This window comes from Podarcis filfolensis (assembly GCF_964270895.1).
Source record: "Podarcis filfolensis genome assembly, chromosome: 2".
Taxonomy (NCBI): domain Eukaryota; kingdom Metazoa; phylum Chordata; class Lepidosauria; order Squamata; family Lacertidae; genus Podarcis; species Podarcis filfolensis.
In genome coordinates, this window is record NC_139605.1 from 5,465,905 (window position 1) to 5,483,142 (window position 17,238).

Genomic DNA, 17,238 nt, shown 5'->3' on the forward strand with positions numbered 1-17,238 from the left:
ATTCTTATCTAAAGTTTTCTCTTCCCATCAATAGAAAAGTTCTTTTCAGAGAAGTGTTTTTATTTAGTGCTGTAACAATACATGACAATGATTAGCTGGATAAATCCTTCCCTGTTTTCTTCTCTAAATCAATTACACAAACATGTTATCCTCCTGCTCGTCATTTTTTGAGAGTCTCATATTGGAACAAGCAGTTTAACAACATTTGGCTCACATTTTTGTTTTTTAAACTTCCTTCTGAAATGAGTCAAAAGCTGTTAGTCCTCTTGAGACGTTAGTTGTGTGAAAGGAGCCAGCATGCTGGAAGGGTGGGGGGAGGCATTTGTGTTTAGCCCCAAAGTTGAGTGACTCCCCCCTCTAATTGCAATTTTGGAGCAGAACTTCAGAAGTGGGAGCCTCTGCTGGGTCTGGACGGAGGTCTCTATATGATTTTGCACCTTCACTTTCCAGACTTCTATACTTCCTCACTTCCTAAGCAGGCTCCCTGATTCAGGACCTTCCCCTGCCCCTAACAGCACCACAGGTGTCCCAGCACTTCAAACAATAACTGCAGTGGAGGGGTAGAAAGGTGAGTGAGATTGACAGGTAGGCTATGCTATGATGTCAGCTTCAGCCTCCTGCCCCCTTTGGCCCATGGGGACAATCCTGATCAGGATCTGGCCCTGAAGCCAAAGAGATTCCCCACCTGTGAGACAGAATAGTGGAGGTGGAAGGAGCCTTGCCAAAGGGGTCAGCCTGAGTGTATCCAGAGCCCTTGTCAGGCTTGCAAGGAGGAAACCCAGGGGGTCAGCTGAGACCAAGCCAGCGCTGCAATGGGCAGGTCTGCTTTTCTTGCAGTGGGATCAGGCCCGGCCTTGCCTTGCAGGCTTCCTCTTGGGCTCCTGGGAATTCTGCTTCTCCCCCTTTTAAAAATGGGGATTGGGCCCCTCCTGAGCCCCTGCACCTGTCCATGGAAAATGCCCCATAAATGTCACCAAGGGGCGCCTCTCGGTTCCTGATCATTTCTTGCAATTGCTTAGCTCAGAAAATCCCAAACAAATGAGAAGACCACTTCAAAGGTGCCACGGACAGCCCTGGAAATGTCATCTGATTCTATTTAAAAACAATGTTGAAGGTATAGGTGTATCGTGATTGATCCCACTTAACATCTGGAGGAAACGGGAGGGGAGTGAGCTTCATTCATAAAATGCGGGAGAAAGCAATTTATGCTGAAGAAGCAATGAGACAAAGCAACTTCCCTCCAAACAAAAGCTCCATATCCAGACCAGCTGGTGGGGTTTGTGGTTTGGTTTGTTATTTGCATAGGTCAACCACAAAGAGCTGTTAGGAAAACATTCTTCAAGAAACAGATAAAGGTTCCTGGAAGCTTTCAAGAGGGTTCCAGAATTTTCTTTAGCGTGTAAGAGTGGCACTCTAGGCTTGATTGGTGTCATCTGGAGGTGCAAATAAAGGGAGGAAGTTGCAGGCTGGAATTTCCGCACAAGGAAAGTGTGTGTGTGCGCACACACACTCACACTCTGTCAGCACACTCACTGACAACAAGGTTGGAAGTAAGACAATGTGTGCTACTGATACTGTGAGTTTTGCTGTGTCAGGATTGTTAATTACTGGACTGAGATTATATTGTGCTGGAGAGAGAAAGAAGGAATGTCAGTAGCTTGTATATAATAGTAACAGAAATGTTTGTGTGACAGTCAAGCAATAAAGAAGCTCTTGACTGTGAGTTTGAGTATGACTCCTGTTCTTGTCCTCTGCCTCCGGGGAAAACTCTGCTACAAACAGCCAGAAGTGCTTTTACTGAGGTGCCACCACACAAGCAGAGAGGTGCAGTGGAAGTGTGTGGGTAACCTCTAATAAGAGTAGCAGAACTCTGTGCATGGCCAGGAGCAACCATTGCCATTTCCCATCCCGTCTTGGGGTGCCGGACGTAGCTTCTCTCCATGGTTTTGTGGTGGGAAATGAAAATGGCTGTCTGCTGACCCTGCTGGCTGGCCTAGAGGAGACGGGGCTGGGTCCTCAGCACCCGAGGGCCCTGCCAGGGGTCTCATCGAGTCCTGTGTGATGCCACCTGCCAAGTGAAAACACCAGATCAATCCTTCAGATACTGAAATTGAAGAGCACATTTAAAAGCCTCAAGCATGAACATGTTGTGGATCTGTAATATGGGACACTGGAGGTGCAGCATGACAAGTAGCAGATATAAGGATCATGCCCTCTTTGATGAAGGATTGATTAGGTGGACATCAACTAGCTAATGTAAACCAGCTCTTCTTTTATTATCAATCGACTGAAGGTTTTATTAAAGTATTTACAATATGTATTTCCCACAAAACTGTATCAAGATAGTATACAACCTGGAAAGTTATAATAAAAATCGGGAAAAAATCCATAGAATGTACATAAAACATCAATAAATACTATTTATTTATTTATTTATTTATTTATTTATTTATTTATTTATTAAAATACATACACTTATTGATTGTAACCCCCCCCCCCAGTAAAATTAAGAAAAACTCACAACCATACTTTAAAACACAGGAAGTTAAACTACTAAAACAGATTAGAATTACCTCAACTTTCTAGGCATCTGGGTAGGCTTGTCTAAACAGGATTTTTTTTAGCAAAAATTCAGTATTTATTGAAAGTGAGAGCTAGGGCAGGTGTTTGACATTTTTAGTACACACAGGGTTGCATCCAATACTGTTATATTTAGAGTAGACCCATTGAAATCAGTGCATTAAAAACAGAAAGGCCAAATCACTTCAGTGGGTCTACTCTGAGTAGGGGTTGCATTAGATACCACCCCAGATCTTTGATTATGCATCCAGTCCAAGTGCCATCTCTGAAAAGTGAGCTGTGAGGAAACTGCTCTGTCTGAATGTCCGGCTCCCCAGGCTGCCTTTGGCTGAGATACTGGCAGGCGGTTCCTGGCATGAGCCCAAGGGCATGCTGTGCCCCCTTCTTTCCCCTGTGCCCCCAGGAGACCCCTTGAGGCCTCACTTCCAAGTTCTCTTGCCTGGGAGCCACAGGACACAGATTCCTGGTCTCTCCTCCTCTCTCCTGCGCTTCTGGATGCGGCCCTTGCAGGAGCAGAGGGAGGTGGGGCAGGGAAGGGGCACTCAGCTCTGGGGGGCAAAGAGCAGCCTAGCAAGGTCTGTCCTCCAGGTCTGTCCTCTCCCCAGGAAAGCTCCCAGCTCTTCACAGCATAGACTGCCCTGGTGGTGCTGAGCATCAAAGGGAAGAGGCATGGCCTTTTGAAAAGCAACAAGTTGGCTTAACATCAGCATTTCATTATTTTCACCAGGAGCAAAGAATTTAGTATATAGCCAAAGTGTGTTTAGGCACACATTTACAAGCATCTGTTTGTTCCATCATTTATATCTTTATATTCCACTCCATGAGCACAGTTACCTTTCAGTTGTCCTTGAACCTGGGTTCAAATCCCTCAAATGCGTCACTTGCTTAATATTATACAGTGGTACCTTGGTTCTCAAACTTAATTCATTCTGGAAGTCCTTTCCAAAACCAAAGCGTTCCAAAACCAAGGTGCGCTTTCCATAGAAAGTAATGCAAAACGGATTAATCCGTTCCAGACTTTTAAAAGCAACCCCTAAAACAGCAATTTAACACAAATCTTACTATCCAACGAGACCATTGGTCCATAAAATGAAAGCAATAATCAATGTACTGTACTATAAAATAAATAAGACAGTATTGTAGATGATAAAAATTAAAATTATTATTTTTTTCTAACCTGCACTGATGATAGTCATTGTTTGGATGGGGGGCTTTTATCCATTTCCGCAGTCACACAGTCAATAAATCGTATCAGTTGCTGAACTGGGTTCCACACAGTAACGAAAACAAATTAACCGAAAAAGCCACAAAAAGGCAAAATAAATACAGTCATGCCTCTTCTTGCGAACGCTTCATGTTGCGTTTTTTTCAGGTTAAGAACACGGCAAACCCGGAAGTATTTACACATGCGCAGAAGCGCCACTCTGGTTACGGACATTTCGGGGTGCGAACGGCACCCCGGAACAGATCGTGTCCGCAACCAGAGGTACCGCTGTAGCAAAAACAAAAGCGCCAAATACAGTTGTACCTTGGTTCTCGAACTTAATCCATTCCAGAAGTCCGTTTGACTTCCGAAATGTTCGAAAACCAAGACGCAGCTTCGGATTGGTGCAGGTGCCCCGCAAACAATAGCCGACAGCTGCATCGGATGTTCGGCTTCCGAAAAACATTTAAAAACCGGAACACTTACTTCTGGGTTTTTGGCGTTTGGGAACCAAGCCGTTTGAGAACCAAAGTACCACTGTATATCACAGCCTTTCATTTAGAAACTGCAAAAAAGATTTAACATGGGGGAAAAGATGGTGATTGCGATACAGCAGTGGTGAGAAAACCTCCTTAAAATCTTAAATTGCTACCCACATAAGCTAAATAAGCGAATTACTTGATCTGAAGACTGCAGGTTAATCCAGAGCGAGGAGTTTACATTCAGCCCATACTCAGACTTACGGTTGTCCGAAGTGAGGCCTCCCTGGGTTTTTGGTGTTTGGGAACCAAGGCACCAGTGTACAAAAGTACTTGTATTGCAGGGCAGGGGGGACACAATAATGGAAAATTACACGAAAAAAGACTCTGCAGTGGCAGGCACAGATGTCTTCCCTTCACCCCCCATGTCTGTTATTTGTGGCACAAAACAAGGATGCCAGATGACGCTTTGCTCTCTCCCTGGCACCGTTGGCACTGGCTTTGTGGCAAAGGAGTAATAGGGAAGGATCCTGGAAGAGAGCAAAGAGCTGGGAATCCAGTTGGAAATCCAGCCGTGGCATTGCCAATTTTGAAATTGGGGGGGGGGGGAGTTTCCCTGAAACTTTGATGACTCTGTGCTCATGTGCCTTAATACCTGTCCCAGGCAGCAAGTTTATTGTAGCTGCATTATTGAGGTGCCAATATGCCCCCCCCAGTCGGCTGCAATCATGACCCCAGAATAAGCACAGCTATGAGTCCCCCCCCCATGAAACTTCTTCCCTCTGCCTCCTCGTCCTCCCCACTGCCCTGGAGAACTGGGGGTGGGGGGCGGCCGGGGTCTGCAGTGCTGGAGACGGCAGGAAGGAAGGATGGTGTCCCTATTCCATATTCCACAGGGAGATGGGGGCCCCCCAGGGATGCTGGCTTCAGCCCCCCTTTCTTTTGGAGCCTTTCAGAATCCATCAGGTTGTCTGGACTGCTCACTCCACCTGCTGGGGGGCTGATAGAGAACGGGGCCCCCACACCTGGTAGTTATTCTTCTTTAAAACCTGCCTTACCCCATGGAACTGACTGCCAGGAAAGAGTCCCTCAACAAGAGAGTTCAGAAATGGGCTAGTCACATTCTTCCCAGCTGGTTTTAGGCGTCTGGTGTGTGGGCAGCCAGGATCACAAACAGATTTTATTTTATTTTAATTTCCAATTGTAACGGCTCAGTCCTCTGCATGTTTACTTGGAAGTAAGTCCAACCCCACTCAGTGTGACTTACCTTCAAGTAAATATGCAAAGACAAATATATGAAACATGTAATGAGAGAATCAAAATGATCTGTCCCATTTAGGGATTATGGGACTTCAAAATGATTGTTTTAATGTTGTTGTTTTGAAGATTTGGTGGTAGCCCCCTGGGGTGGGCAGGAGGGTGCAGGGACCTCCCATCTTTGACAAGGGCGGTCTGGCTTCTGCTGAGAAGGGGGGCCATTCTGAAATGGGGCAACCCCCCCCCCTTGCGGCTTCCCTTTCCCTCCCAGGCTATGAGGAAACTTCTTTTTCCGAAGGCCCTTCCATGACTTCCCTCCTTTTAGGGAAAAGGGAGAGAGATGGAGGGGAAGAGGAGACCTTCTCTCTTGAAAGGGCCCCCAATGTGTGGGTGTCCCCCTTCCATGTTGCCCCTTTCCTCTTTCGGGGGGGGGGGCAGCTGAGGCGTCTCTCCAAAAGGGGCAAGATCTTGAGGAGCAGAGCTGGGGGGAAAGAGGGACAGACTGTGACCTCCGACCTGCAAGGGATTCTCCCCACCCCTCCCCCGCCTCCAGGGAGTTGGGAGAATCCACTAGGAATTGGGGGGGGGGAGAAAGTGTGGGGCGATGAGAGAGAGGAGGGCAATTAAAGGGGGGCTTCATAGGCTCAGGATAGTAGTGTTTGCCTCAGTGAATGTTTTATGCTGATGAGCCTTCAGAAAGATACAATGCGGGTTGATTCTTCTCCCCTCTGACTGCTGCCTCTTCCCTGAGTCTGAGGCAAATAAATCCTTTTTCCTGGGCTCTTTTGTTGATGGGGGAGGGGCTGCTCTGACCCCCCTTGACCTCCTGGGCCTCTTCTGGTCCTTCCAGGGATCCACACCCTTCAGCTGATGTACGGCTGTGAGCTGAGTTCAGACGGGCGCAAAGGAGGGTATTGGCAGTACAGCTACGACGGGAGAGACTTCCTCGCCTTCGACAAGGAGACCCTCACCTGGACGGCAGCCCAGACGGAGGCCGAAGTGAGCAAGAGGAAGTTGGATCCTGACTTGGCCTGGAACCAGGGCATGAAGCACTACCTGGAGGAGGAATGCATTGAGTGGCTGCAGAGATACCTGGACTACGGGAAGGAGACTCTGCTGAGGACAGGTGAGGGGGGGCAGAGGGGAGGGGAGGGGGCTCAGGGGGGCAGTTTCCCTTCAAGCTCCCCTCCCCCCCTTAACCGTCTTCCTTTCTGGACCAAACAGCAAACACTCTTCTTGGTGGGGGAGGCAGAATTAAGTTTGGGACTCTGGGAGGAGAAAAGGGGTCACTTCAGAGTATGATTTGGGGGGGGGATGCTTATAAACAGCCCCCCATGCCCCTTTGGCTAGAATAAGGGGTGGCAAAAGGCAAATGGGGGAGGGGCATAAAGAAACAGCAGGGAGGGGGCCAGGAAAGCAAAATGCATTTTAAATTCAGTAAAAAAATAAAATTGAAATGGACAGATTTGAGGCGGGATACAGAAAAACCTTTTGCCGTTACACTTGGGTAGGGGAAAGTGGGGCAGATTGATGCAGAAAAATTCAATCTCATATTTTATGTACCAAAATGATTCAAATAATTTAAAAAATTGCTTTATGCATGGCATAAATTAATTATAATTAATATTATAATAGCAATCAAAAGAACCATTAAAGTTAGAAGATAATGAGAATATAATGACTTGAGTAAAAAATGGGTTTTGTATCATTCTGCTCCACCTACAGGGCACTTTGATACAGTGCATGGGGCACTTTGATACAAAGCGTAAATTGTATGAGAATGGCAATTATTTACAAAAAATTAATTAAAAAAACAATTTTTATTGTGAGAGATCATAATCAGCCCTTTAAAAAGTATAAGATCTCACATTAGGTAGTCAAAAAATAGTAATTTAAACAAAATGCTTATAATTTAAACAAAATGCTTATTGCACATTATATCCACTGAAGTTAAAAGAAAAAGTATAGAGATGATGTTCGAGATGTGTCCTTTGAGAAATTTGGTTTTGGCAAAACAACATCCTTAAAATCAACGCTTGCCTTATCTTCTACAATGGGGAAGACAAACATACAAGATGCTGGATATTTCCTGAGATATGACACTTGATAATCGGTCGTATTATATTTAGAAATGACTTTGGCCATGTAGTAAACAACAGTTTTTTTTCTTTTCAAATTTCATAGGTAGGAAATTAGTTTAGAGATTTCATGCAAACTTGTATATTGGGGCACTATTGTACACGAGCGGGGCACTTTTAGAGTGTATCAAAGTGCCCCAATGGACATTTTCAAAAAACTAACAATTTCTAATAAAACCACTGAACTTATTTAAAAAATCACGTGTAATCCTGATTACTGAGTGGGATAATTTACCTTTGGTATTTTTAAATCTTAACTAAACGACGAAAAACAGCATTGGAACACTTTTACATTTCACGTAATTTTTTAGTTGGCCCCGCTAAAAAGTATTTAAAAATTAATTAATTAACCTTTTTTAAATAGAAAATGTGGCCCCCTCACTAAGTCTGTAGGTTAGCCACTCGTGGCCTAGAAGCAGAAATCCTGCACATAGTGAGAGAGTATGGAAATTCCCTCTTCTACCTTCTTATATTTTTTATTTGTGAGGAATAGTACTTTTTCCCATGGGGAACATTCAGAAGTGTCATCTTCCCCAACCCCATGCCTTGAAATGGTACAGTCCACTCTTCCGCCTTCAGGAATCTGGCTCAGGGGCCAATCAAATGATCAAGTGTTTTGACTGGCTTTCTTCCTGTCTCTATTAGCTTTGCTGATATGAACATTAATTAAAAATGAAATAATTCCAGCACCCTCCCTTTTTGCGGACTGACACATATGTATTAGCCGCGCTTAGAGAGATCTGAGCAAATTCATCTATGGGGGCCTGGTGATAATTCACCCCAAAGACACTGAGCATATTTATTGAGGTTGAGGATTTCACCTCAAAAGCCACAACGAAGCGTTTTCAAGGGTGACAACGTGCAAAGGAGGCTGGGAATCATCCTCTTTGGGATGGAGGTTCTGCTGAGGACAGGTGTGGGGAGGGGAGGGGAGGTCTTGTTTGGGGTTTCTATGGGGAAAGGGCTTGATCTTCCTTCCTTCCTGCTCCCCCCAGCAGAATCACATCCCCTCCTAGACCGAGTTAACCAGTCCAGGCACTGCAAAGCGGGTGGGATCCTGGAACAGCCCCTTCAGACAACAGCTACCCAGGGAGCCAGTTTTTGAACAAGGGTTACATTCTGTGAATCGTGCCTAAAGCCAAAATTGTGTATAGTCAAAACACATTGGATTCAAGGGCGATTGGGTTGCCAAAGTCCTTCTTCCCAGACACTCGCCTCCTCTTTTTGTTTTTTAGAATATTTTTGGCAAGTGCATAAAGCTGTATGTGCACATGTTAAATGTGCGTAAGTTGCTGGCTTACTGGGCCTCCTGGTCTGCCCTTTCCACTCCAGGAGAGGCTGCCGTGGAGAAGGGAGATGGGCCCTTTCCAACCTCAAGGGACCCTTTCAGGGCAGGCGGGAGAACTAGAAAGGAGCTCTGTCTTTCCCAGGGCTCTTGGCTTTGTTCACTAACTATGGAGCGGGAAAGTCCCAGAGAACAGAGAGCAGCGAGTCCAGCATTTCTTCCCCCCTCAAGAGAGGAACCAGGATCAGCCTGAGCTGCCCTCAGTTCATGACTTGCAACTTGGAAGGATCCCATTGGGGACCTGGTGGAATTTGCCCCCTCAGCCTAGAGGCAGCTTCCTGGGACAATCTTGGAACCACAAGTTGTCATTGTTGAGTTGTGTTAGAGCTTTTCAAGATGATAAATTAATTTGTACCAATCCTCCCTCCCAAAGAAGTCTGCTTTGGCAAACAAAGGATAAAACATCTAAAAATAGTTCCAGCATAGACACTGACTGGGGAAGATGCCAAGGGAGGTTGAGGAATCCCATTTATTTGCAGTTCTTTTAAACTTCTGCAGATGTTGTAGCCTTATGAGGCTTTGCCCTCGGGTGGGAAAAATATTGTGCCTGGGAAAGGGAAGTGGGAGTCAACAGACACTCAAGGAATAGTTTCGGAGAAAAGGCTTTTATTTCTACCATCCATGAACTGGTAGAAGGAGCACGTGTGATAAGTCACAAAAAGCATGCACGAAATTCACAGTCATGTGCACAAGCATATATACCCCTTTCCAGTTCCCTCCTCCTTTCTCCTCCCTCAGGAGTCCTCTGAGCATGAACAGAAAGCTGTTTTGGGACTCTTGGCACCCTTCCCAGGAAAGGGGTTTCAGAGTGTTCAGATATGTTTCAATCTCTTGTTCTGGCATGGTTCCTGGGCAGAAAGTAAGTTGCAATGTGGTTCTTTAGCAAGGCCAGAAGGCATCAGAAAGGCCTGAGAAACAATGGATTGTGTTCCCTACCTTTGTTGCAATCTTTTTAGTTACAGCAAGCGGAATGTTTCTGATGCTTAGCTAATGCCTTTTGGCTGCTGAGAAAAATGATTTTGAAAAGCTCTGAGAAGCTTTGAGCCTGCTTTGGTGGGGTGTGACTTTGGGCCTAGGTGAGGTCACCTGTCCTCACCTTCCTTCAATGTGAGATTCTGACTAGGTTGCCCCTTAGGTCCCTGCTCCTCTGCTCTTAAAAAATACAGGATTCCTTCAGACTCCCGTTGTGGATGTCTATCTGTAAACCTTAATGTGGCCCTTTTTGCAGAGGCTCCGGTGGTGAAGGTGACCAGGAAGGCAGACTATGACGGCCTGGAGACCCTCGTTTGCCACGTCCATGGCTTCTACCCCAAGGAGATTGAGGCCAACTGGGTGAAGGATGGGGAGGTCTGGCAGGAGGGCACCCTCCGAGGATTGGTCGCCCCCAACTCGGACGGGACCTACTATGTCTTGCTCAGCGTCCAGATCGACCCCGAGGAGAGGGAGCGCTTCCGGTGCCGTGTGGAGCATGACAGCCTGGAGAAGCCTCTGGACGTGGCCTGGGAGAAGGAGCCTGGTGAGAGACAGACAGACAGACAGACAGGAGGGGAAGGGGTGGGCTCTGGGAGGGGGATTTCCACCCAACTCCTCAGATGGGGAACCCCAGTTGGATCCTGTCTGTGTCTCTGGAGGCAATTATTGGAATTTGGAGTTTTTGACAGATGCAGCCTTTTCTGGCAAGTGTCCTTAAACTCAAATTGGATGCCGTAGGTTCATACCTCAGCACCTCCACTCAAATCTCCTGCTTGAGGCCTTGGGGAGCTGCTGCCGCCAGTCTGAATAAAAATGTCTCTTGTCCCCTTTTAGTCAACCTGGGGCTCATTATGGGAGCCATTCTGGGTGTCATGGCTGCCATCCTGCTGGTCTCTGGGATCATCTTCTTCTTCATCTGCAGTAAGTAAACCCTGGATGCGTTTGCTGCCTCTCCTGTGTCCTTCTATCTTGGCCTCCGACTGGGAATGTGCTGGTGGAGCTTCCTGGCAACTGCCCCTTGTATCCCTACAGAGACCCCTCCCCATAAAACACCCTGTGAACATGAACCAAAAGTCATAGTGGTCATTACTTTGCGCTCACTCTGTGCTCAGGAAGTTCACTTTCCACCTGATGTTTTAATCAATCCTAAGCCTTCAATCCTGTGCACACTTACCAGGGAGCCTTCCTTGCATATCTTTAGATGCCAGGCAAAAGCGTTGCTCTCAAACCAGGCCTTGGACCTTTTAAATGTGAGTTACTGGTTTGTTTTTGTTTTATTATGTATTTTGTGCTCTCATTTTGTATTTTTATTGGGGAATCACCGAAATAATAATCCGAAAATGAATGAGTGAAGGTAATGGATAATGTTTCCTTCCAGCCTCTTGGAATTTGTCCACAGCCTGGTTTCCCCATGTTGATTTTCTACTTAAATTTCCTCACTTTTTTCTACATGAGTTCCTTGAAAAGATCCGCTTCAGGGCTCCCCTTCCTTGGAGGTGTTTGGAAGAGACAAGAGGAGCATCTGCTGGGAAGGTTTCACCTTCTGAGAACCAAATGGTTGAAATGGGATGGGTGGCCTCTGGAGGTCCCTTCCAGCTCTGACCTTCTGCTTTTGTCTTCACAGGGAAACAGAGCAAGAAAGCAGCCTACAAAGCAGCCTCAAGTGAGTGACTCCTCCCCTCTCTCTGTCTGACATATTTCCCCCCAATATGGAGCAGGAACATGTTACAAACAGACAAAACTGAACATGGTGGTGGCCTAGTCCTTAAGCCCAAGACCCTGCTGGGAAGCTTCAGCCTGTCTGCTCAGCCTGTCTGTGGACAGCAAGGGGTCCCTCAGGGCCAGGAAAAGGCTGCAGAGAGAAGCAAAGCTCATTGTGAGAAGCAAAGCTACAGGGAACCAGGCAGAGGGCCCTCCCATCAGATGTCAAAGCGATAAACAACTACCTGACATTCAGAAGACATCTTAAGGGGGGGAAGTTTTTAATGTGTGACATTTTAGTGTATTTTTGGTCTCTGTGGAAGCCGCCCAGAGTGGCTGGGGAAACCCAGCCAGATGGGCGGGGTACAAATAATAAATAATAATAATAATAATAATAATAATAATAATAATAATTATTATTATTATTATTATTATTATTATTATTATTATTATTATTATTATCCCCTGCTGCCTCCATGCCAGGCTGTGCCCATCTCTCTTTGCCCTCCAGCACCTGCTTCTCCTCCAGTGCTGTCCTTGAGCCCCCTTGCCTCTGGGCTGCCTGTCCCTGAACTCTTCTTAGGCCCCTCCCCAGATTGAGCCTGATTTGGGATGGGGTTGGAAGGAGGGAGGAGAAGGGCTGGGGGGTGGGATCTCCTGACTCATTTGTTTCTTCCCTTTTGCAGCAAGTGACCAGGGGTCTGACAGCTCCGCTAGGGGTAAGTGGGGGTCCAGGTGGGGGCAAAGAGGGGCTCTGGCAGAAGACTCTGTGGGGAACATCCCCAAATGGGGAAAAGCTTCTCCTATTACCCACCTTGGGGTTTCCAAGAGTGACATAATCTGGAGTGTCCATTGAGCTGAAAAAAGCTCTTGTGATTCATTCTGTGTGTCTATCTCAGTTCCACGGAGCTCCCCTCCATCTGACAAATGGGTTCTCCCCAGGATCTCAATAAGAGGGAGTCACATTTTGGGTGCTGGAAGGGATTTCTCCTTCTAGCAGGACTGCTTTGTGTCCTTGTGGTATTCCCCCAAAGTGTGCAGCTTGGCTCACTTGCTCGAGCTGCCCTCTGCAGGCATTTGCTCTGCAGGCCCATTTTGGTGCTGCTCCTAACAGATCTTAGGTCTGATTGAGGCTGGTCTGGACAGCCTTTGGGTTCCCACTAGCTCTGTAATGCTGATGGTCCCACACCATGATGTTGGCTTAATTTTGAAACACTCCCTTTCTTTTTTTCTTCAGTTGGTGTGTGAGATGAGACCAGAAGGAGCCTGCCCAAGTTTGGCTGCGAATTGCAGAGGCTCAGAGCCCCTCCTGTCCTTTAATGCTGTTTCTGATGTTCCTTAATCCTGGCTTTTACTCATCCATTCGGACTTAAGCTGTAACTTGAATTTGAGGATAATCATGTTTTTCGGATGGATTTTGGCCAATTTTGCTTTGCAGCTGATTTTCAGAAATGTGCTTGTATTAATCTGAAATGTGCCAGGTATACACAACTAAAAGCTTTAAAAAGGGGAGGGGAGATTGAGCACGTCTTGCAGTGATTTTGATGGTATCTATTGCTTCTTTGTTGCTGTGGTTCCCTCCACAATCCCTTCCCCAACCTTGTGTCCCTCGCCTGCCATCCAAATTGAAGGAAAGGCAACATCTGAGAACTCCTTTAGGTGTATTATGCAGGAAATAGGCTAAGCTGTTACTGCCGACCTGCCTCGTGGGCCGCCCAGCCTTTGGCTAAGCGGATGTAATGTCTGGTCCTGCTGACAACCAAGGAGAAGAGGCAGGTCAGGAGCTTCATGGCCACAGTTTGATCTGAAATAAGGAGCCCTATCTTTTTGGCTGCAGTTCCTGAGACTTGTTGCCTGGTCCCCACAGCCTTCTAGGAGGGGTGACCCACTGGGAGTGGGACCACATGAACTCCCCCAAGTAAACTAGTTTTGTTGCCTTCAATTTGCCTAATTTTTATCTCACACATTCTTGCTTTTTCACCTGTGGTCGGTTGAGGATCATACTTTGCCTCTCTGCGGTTCCCTCCATGTGATTCCCACCATCTTCCTTCCCTTCTCTTAGGTTGGCATTACTAAAGGAGACTCTTTCCTAGAAATAAGAATGCAATAACTCTCTTAGACCTGCAGAGGCTGCAGGACTCTTCTTGCCTAACCCCATGGATTTGAATCCTGACACGACAGAAGTACTGTTCTTGGGGGACAGGGGACGGGCTGGTGTGGAGGACTCCCTGGTCCTGAATGAGGTAACTGTGCTCCTGAAGGACTAGGTGCGCAGCCTGGGAGCCATTTTGGACTCACAGCTGTCCATGGAGGTGCAGGTCAGTTCTGTGTCCAGGGCAGCTGTCTACCAGCTCCACCTGGTACGCAAGCTGAGACCCTACCTGCCCACGGACTGTCTCGCCAGAGTGGTGCATGCTCTAGTTATCTCCCGCTTGGACTACTGCAATGCGCTCTACGTGGGGCTACCTTTGAAGGTGACCCGGAAACTACAACTAATTCAGAACGCGGCAGCTAGACTGGTGACTGGGGGCGGCTGCCAAGACCACATAACACTAGTCTTGAAAGACCTACATTGGCTCCCAGTATGTTTCCGAGCACAATTCAAAGTGTTGGTGTTAAGCCTGGTCCTGGAAGTACTTGCCAAAAACATAAGAGCAGACAATGAGTTTATAGGTGTTAAAACAGGGAAAAGCGAGTTTAAATTAAAAGCATACGCTGATACGCTGTTAGTGATAACAGTGGAAGACCCAAAAACTTCACTCCCCACAGTAATAGAAATGATTCAGAAATTTGGGGAAGTGGAAGGATTTAAATTAAATAGGAACAAAACCAAACTATTAGTCAAAAATTTGAAGGAAGAAGAAAGAAAGATTTAGAGCAAAATATTGAGATAGAAGTCCATAAACTTCAAGAAATATAAAGCTATATAAAAATAATTATGGAAAAAATTGGCTTGAGGTAAAAAGAAATTTAGAAATATGGAGCAGAATGAATCTCTCACTGTTAGGGAAAATAGCAGCGATTAAAATGAATGTGTTGCCAAAAATGCTATTCCTCTTTCAATCAGTCCCAGTAATCCTGAAAGATGAATGTTTCAAAAAATGGCAGAAGGAAATCTCTTAAGTTCATCTGGGGGAGGGGGGTATAAGGCCAAGGATAAAATATAAAATACTTACAGATATCAAAGACACAGGCGGGTTTGCCCTCCCAGACCTTAAATTATATTATGAAGCTGCATGCTTGGTATGGATTAGAGACTGGATGAGGTTGGAAAAGCAAGAAGCATTAGAACTGGAAGACATGACAATAGATTTGGCTGGCACGCATATTTATGGTATGGGAAAGGGAAGGTACACAGAAACTTTAATAACCATATAATTAGGAAATCATTAACGAGAGTATGGGAGAGATATAAAGATCTATTAGAACAGAAGACCCCGTGGTGGCTTTCACCACATGAAGCCTTACTGCTTAAACCACTTGGAAAGAAAGGAAAGTTGCTTACATATGCTGACTCGTTAAAAGATCAAGAAGGAAAATGGAAATTAAGAAATTATGATGAAATAAAAGACCATTTTCAGGGTTGGTTACATTGTCGACAAATACATGAAATATACAAAGAAGACAACAAGAAAGGATTTAGCTATACGACATCTAGATTCCAAAAGGAAGTTGTAGAAGGGAAAGTGAAGCTGCTGAAAGGTGCATATAGTATTCTGCTAGAATGGGAAACAAAAGATGAAGAGGTGAAATCAGTTATGATTAAATGAGCACAAGATATAGGTCAAAATATTATGTTGGAAGACTGGGAAAGGTTGTGGAAAACCGATTAAAATTTACAGATTGTTCTTTGCTGAAAGAAAATTACATGAAAATGATGTATAAAAAGCTAAAGGTACCCCTGCCCGTACGGGCCAGTCTTGCCAGACTCTGGGGTCGTGAGCCCATCTCACTCAAGAGGCCGGGGGCCAGCGCTGTCCGGAGACACTTCCGGGTCACGTGGCCAGCGTGACATCGCTGCTCTGGCGAGCCAGAGCCGCACACGGAAACGCTGTTTACCTTCCCGCTAGAAAGCGGTCCCTATTTATCTACTTGCACCCGGGGGTGCTTTCGAACTGCTAGGTTGGCAGGCGCTGGGACCGAGCAACGGGAGCGCACCCCGCCGCGGGGATTCGAACCACCGACCTTTCGATCGGCAAGCCCTAGGCACTGAGGCTTTTACCCACAGCGCCACCCGCGTCCCAAAAAATGATGTATAGATGGTACATAACACCAGTGCAGATAGGAAGGATGTATAAAACTGCTTCAAATATATGCTGGAAATGCAAGGAAAAAGAAGGGACTTTTTACCATATGTGGTGGGACTGTAGTAAGATTTAAAAAAATTGGGAAATGATATACAATGAGCTGAAGAAAATGTTCCAATTAACATTTGTAAAAAAAACCCTGAAGCATTTTTGTTAGGCATTGTAGGAAAAGACCTGCCAAGGAAATTCAGAAATATATTTATGTATGCGACAACGGCGGCAAGAGTTTTACAAAGTACTTAAAGAAACAACAAAATGAACTGGACTCCTTGGCAGGTTTTGAATAAACATACACAAATTTTTTAGTGGTAACATACTGATAGATTAAGGATCTTTACAATTTTATAATATGCAGAGAAGAATATGTGCTGAGAAACACATATGGGGGAGGGGGAGGGGAAAATGGGGGGGGGAATGAGGATTATGTATTTTTGATAAATTGTTATGTTGGAATTCCTAATTTTAAAAAAAGTGTTGGTGTTGACCTTTAAAGCTCTAAACGGACTCGGCCCAGTATACCTGAAGGAGTGTCTCCATCCCCATTGTTCTGCCCGGACACTGAGGTCCAGTGCCAAGGGCCTTCTGGCGTTTCCTCATTGTGAGAAGTGAGGTTACAGGGAACCAGGCAAACGCCCTCCCATCAGATGTCAAAGAGATAAACAACTACCTGACATTTAGAAGACATCTGAAGGCAGCCCTGTTCAGGGATGTTTTTAACGTGTGACATTTTAATGTATTTTTAATCTTTGCTGGAAGCCGTCCAGAGTGGCTGGGGAAACCCAGCCAGATGGGGCGGGGTACAAATAATAAATTATTATTCTTATTCTTAATATTTGATGCACCTTGCTTTGAAGACACGGGATATAATTATTATTATTATTCCTTTTGCAATACTTGTTGGACTGAAATAAACAAGGGTGCACCATCTCCTTCTTTAGTGGTTCTTTCCTTCTTATCACAGGAGTTCCAGCGATATTGAAGTTCCTGAGAATATTCACAGACTCTAGCAGGGAGGTGCCAATAATTGGTCTTCCATTGCAAAGTGACTGAAGAACTAGTGTCTAAAGTGAGATGGGGACAGAATCTGTGGTTTTGCAGGAGTGCACTTAAGTTACATGAGGCCGCCATGTTGCTGAAGCCAAGAGGGTCTGAAGTCTGCTCAGGGCCTGGCTGGGGAACCACCTGGAGGCTGCCTTTGGTTCCAGGTTGGAAGAAAGGAGGGTTGGGAATCATCCAGTTACACCCCATAATCCAG

General features: G+C 45.8%; 2 protein-coding genes across 5 annotated transcripts in view; both read left to right on the forward strand.

Annotated features, from left to right (window-relative positions):
- Window positions 1-15,296, forward strand: part of LOC310757015 (class I histocompatibility antigen, F10 alpha chain-like) — a 72,789-nt gene extending 57,493 nt beyond the window's left edge. For both annotated transcript variants that reach the window (XM_083602096.1, XM_083602095.1), the window contains exons 3-8: window positions 6,371-6,646; window positions 10,232-10,519; window positions 10,810-10,896; window positions 11,600-11,638; window positions 12,363-12,395; window positions 12,914-15,296. In XM_083602096.1, the coding sequence (XP_083458222.1) occupies window positions 6,371-6,646; window positions 10,232-10,519; window positions 10,810-10,896; window positions 11,600-11,638; window positions 12,363-12,395; window positions 12,914-12,924 (734 nt within the window). In that variant the 3' untranslated portion in view covers window positions 12,925-15,296. The remainder of the gene's footprint in view (window positions 1-6,370; window positions 6,647-10,231; window positions 10,520-10,809; window positions 10,897-11,599; window positions 11,639-12,362; window positions 12,396-12,913) is intronic.
- Window positions 1-17,238, forward strand: part of LOC310756634 (uncharacterized protein) — an 820,367-nt gene that overhangs the window by 375,377 nt on the left and 427,752 nt on the right. The gene's annotated exons all lie outside the window — the stretch shown is intronic.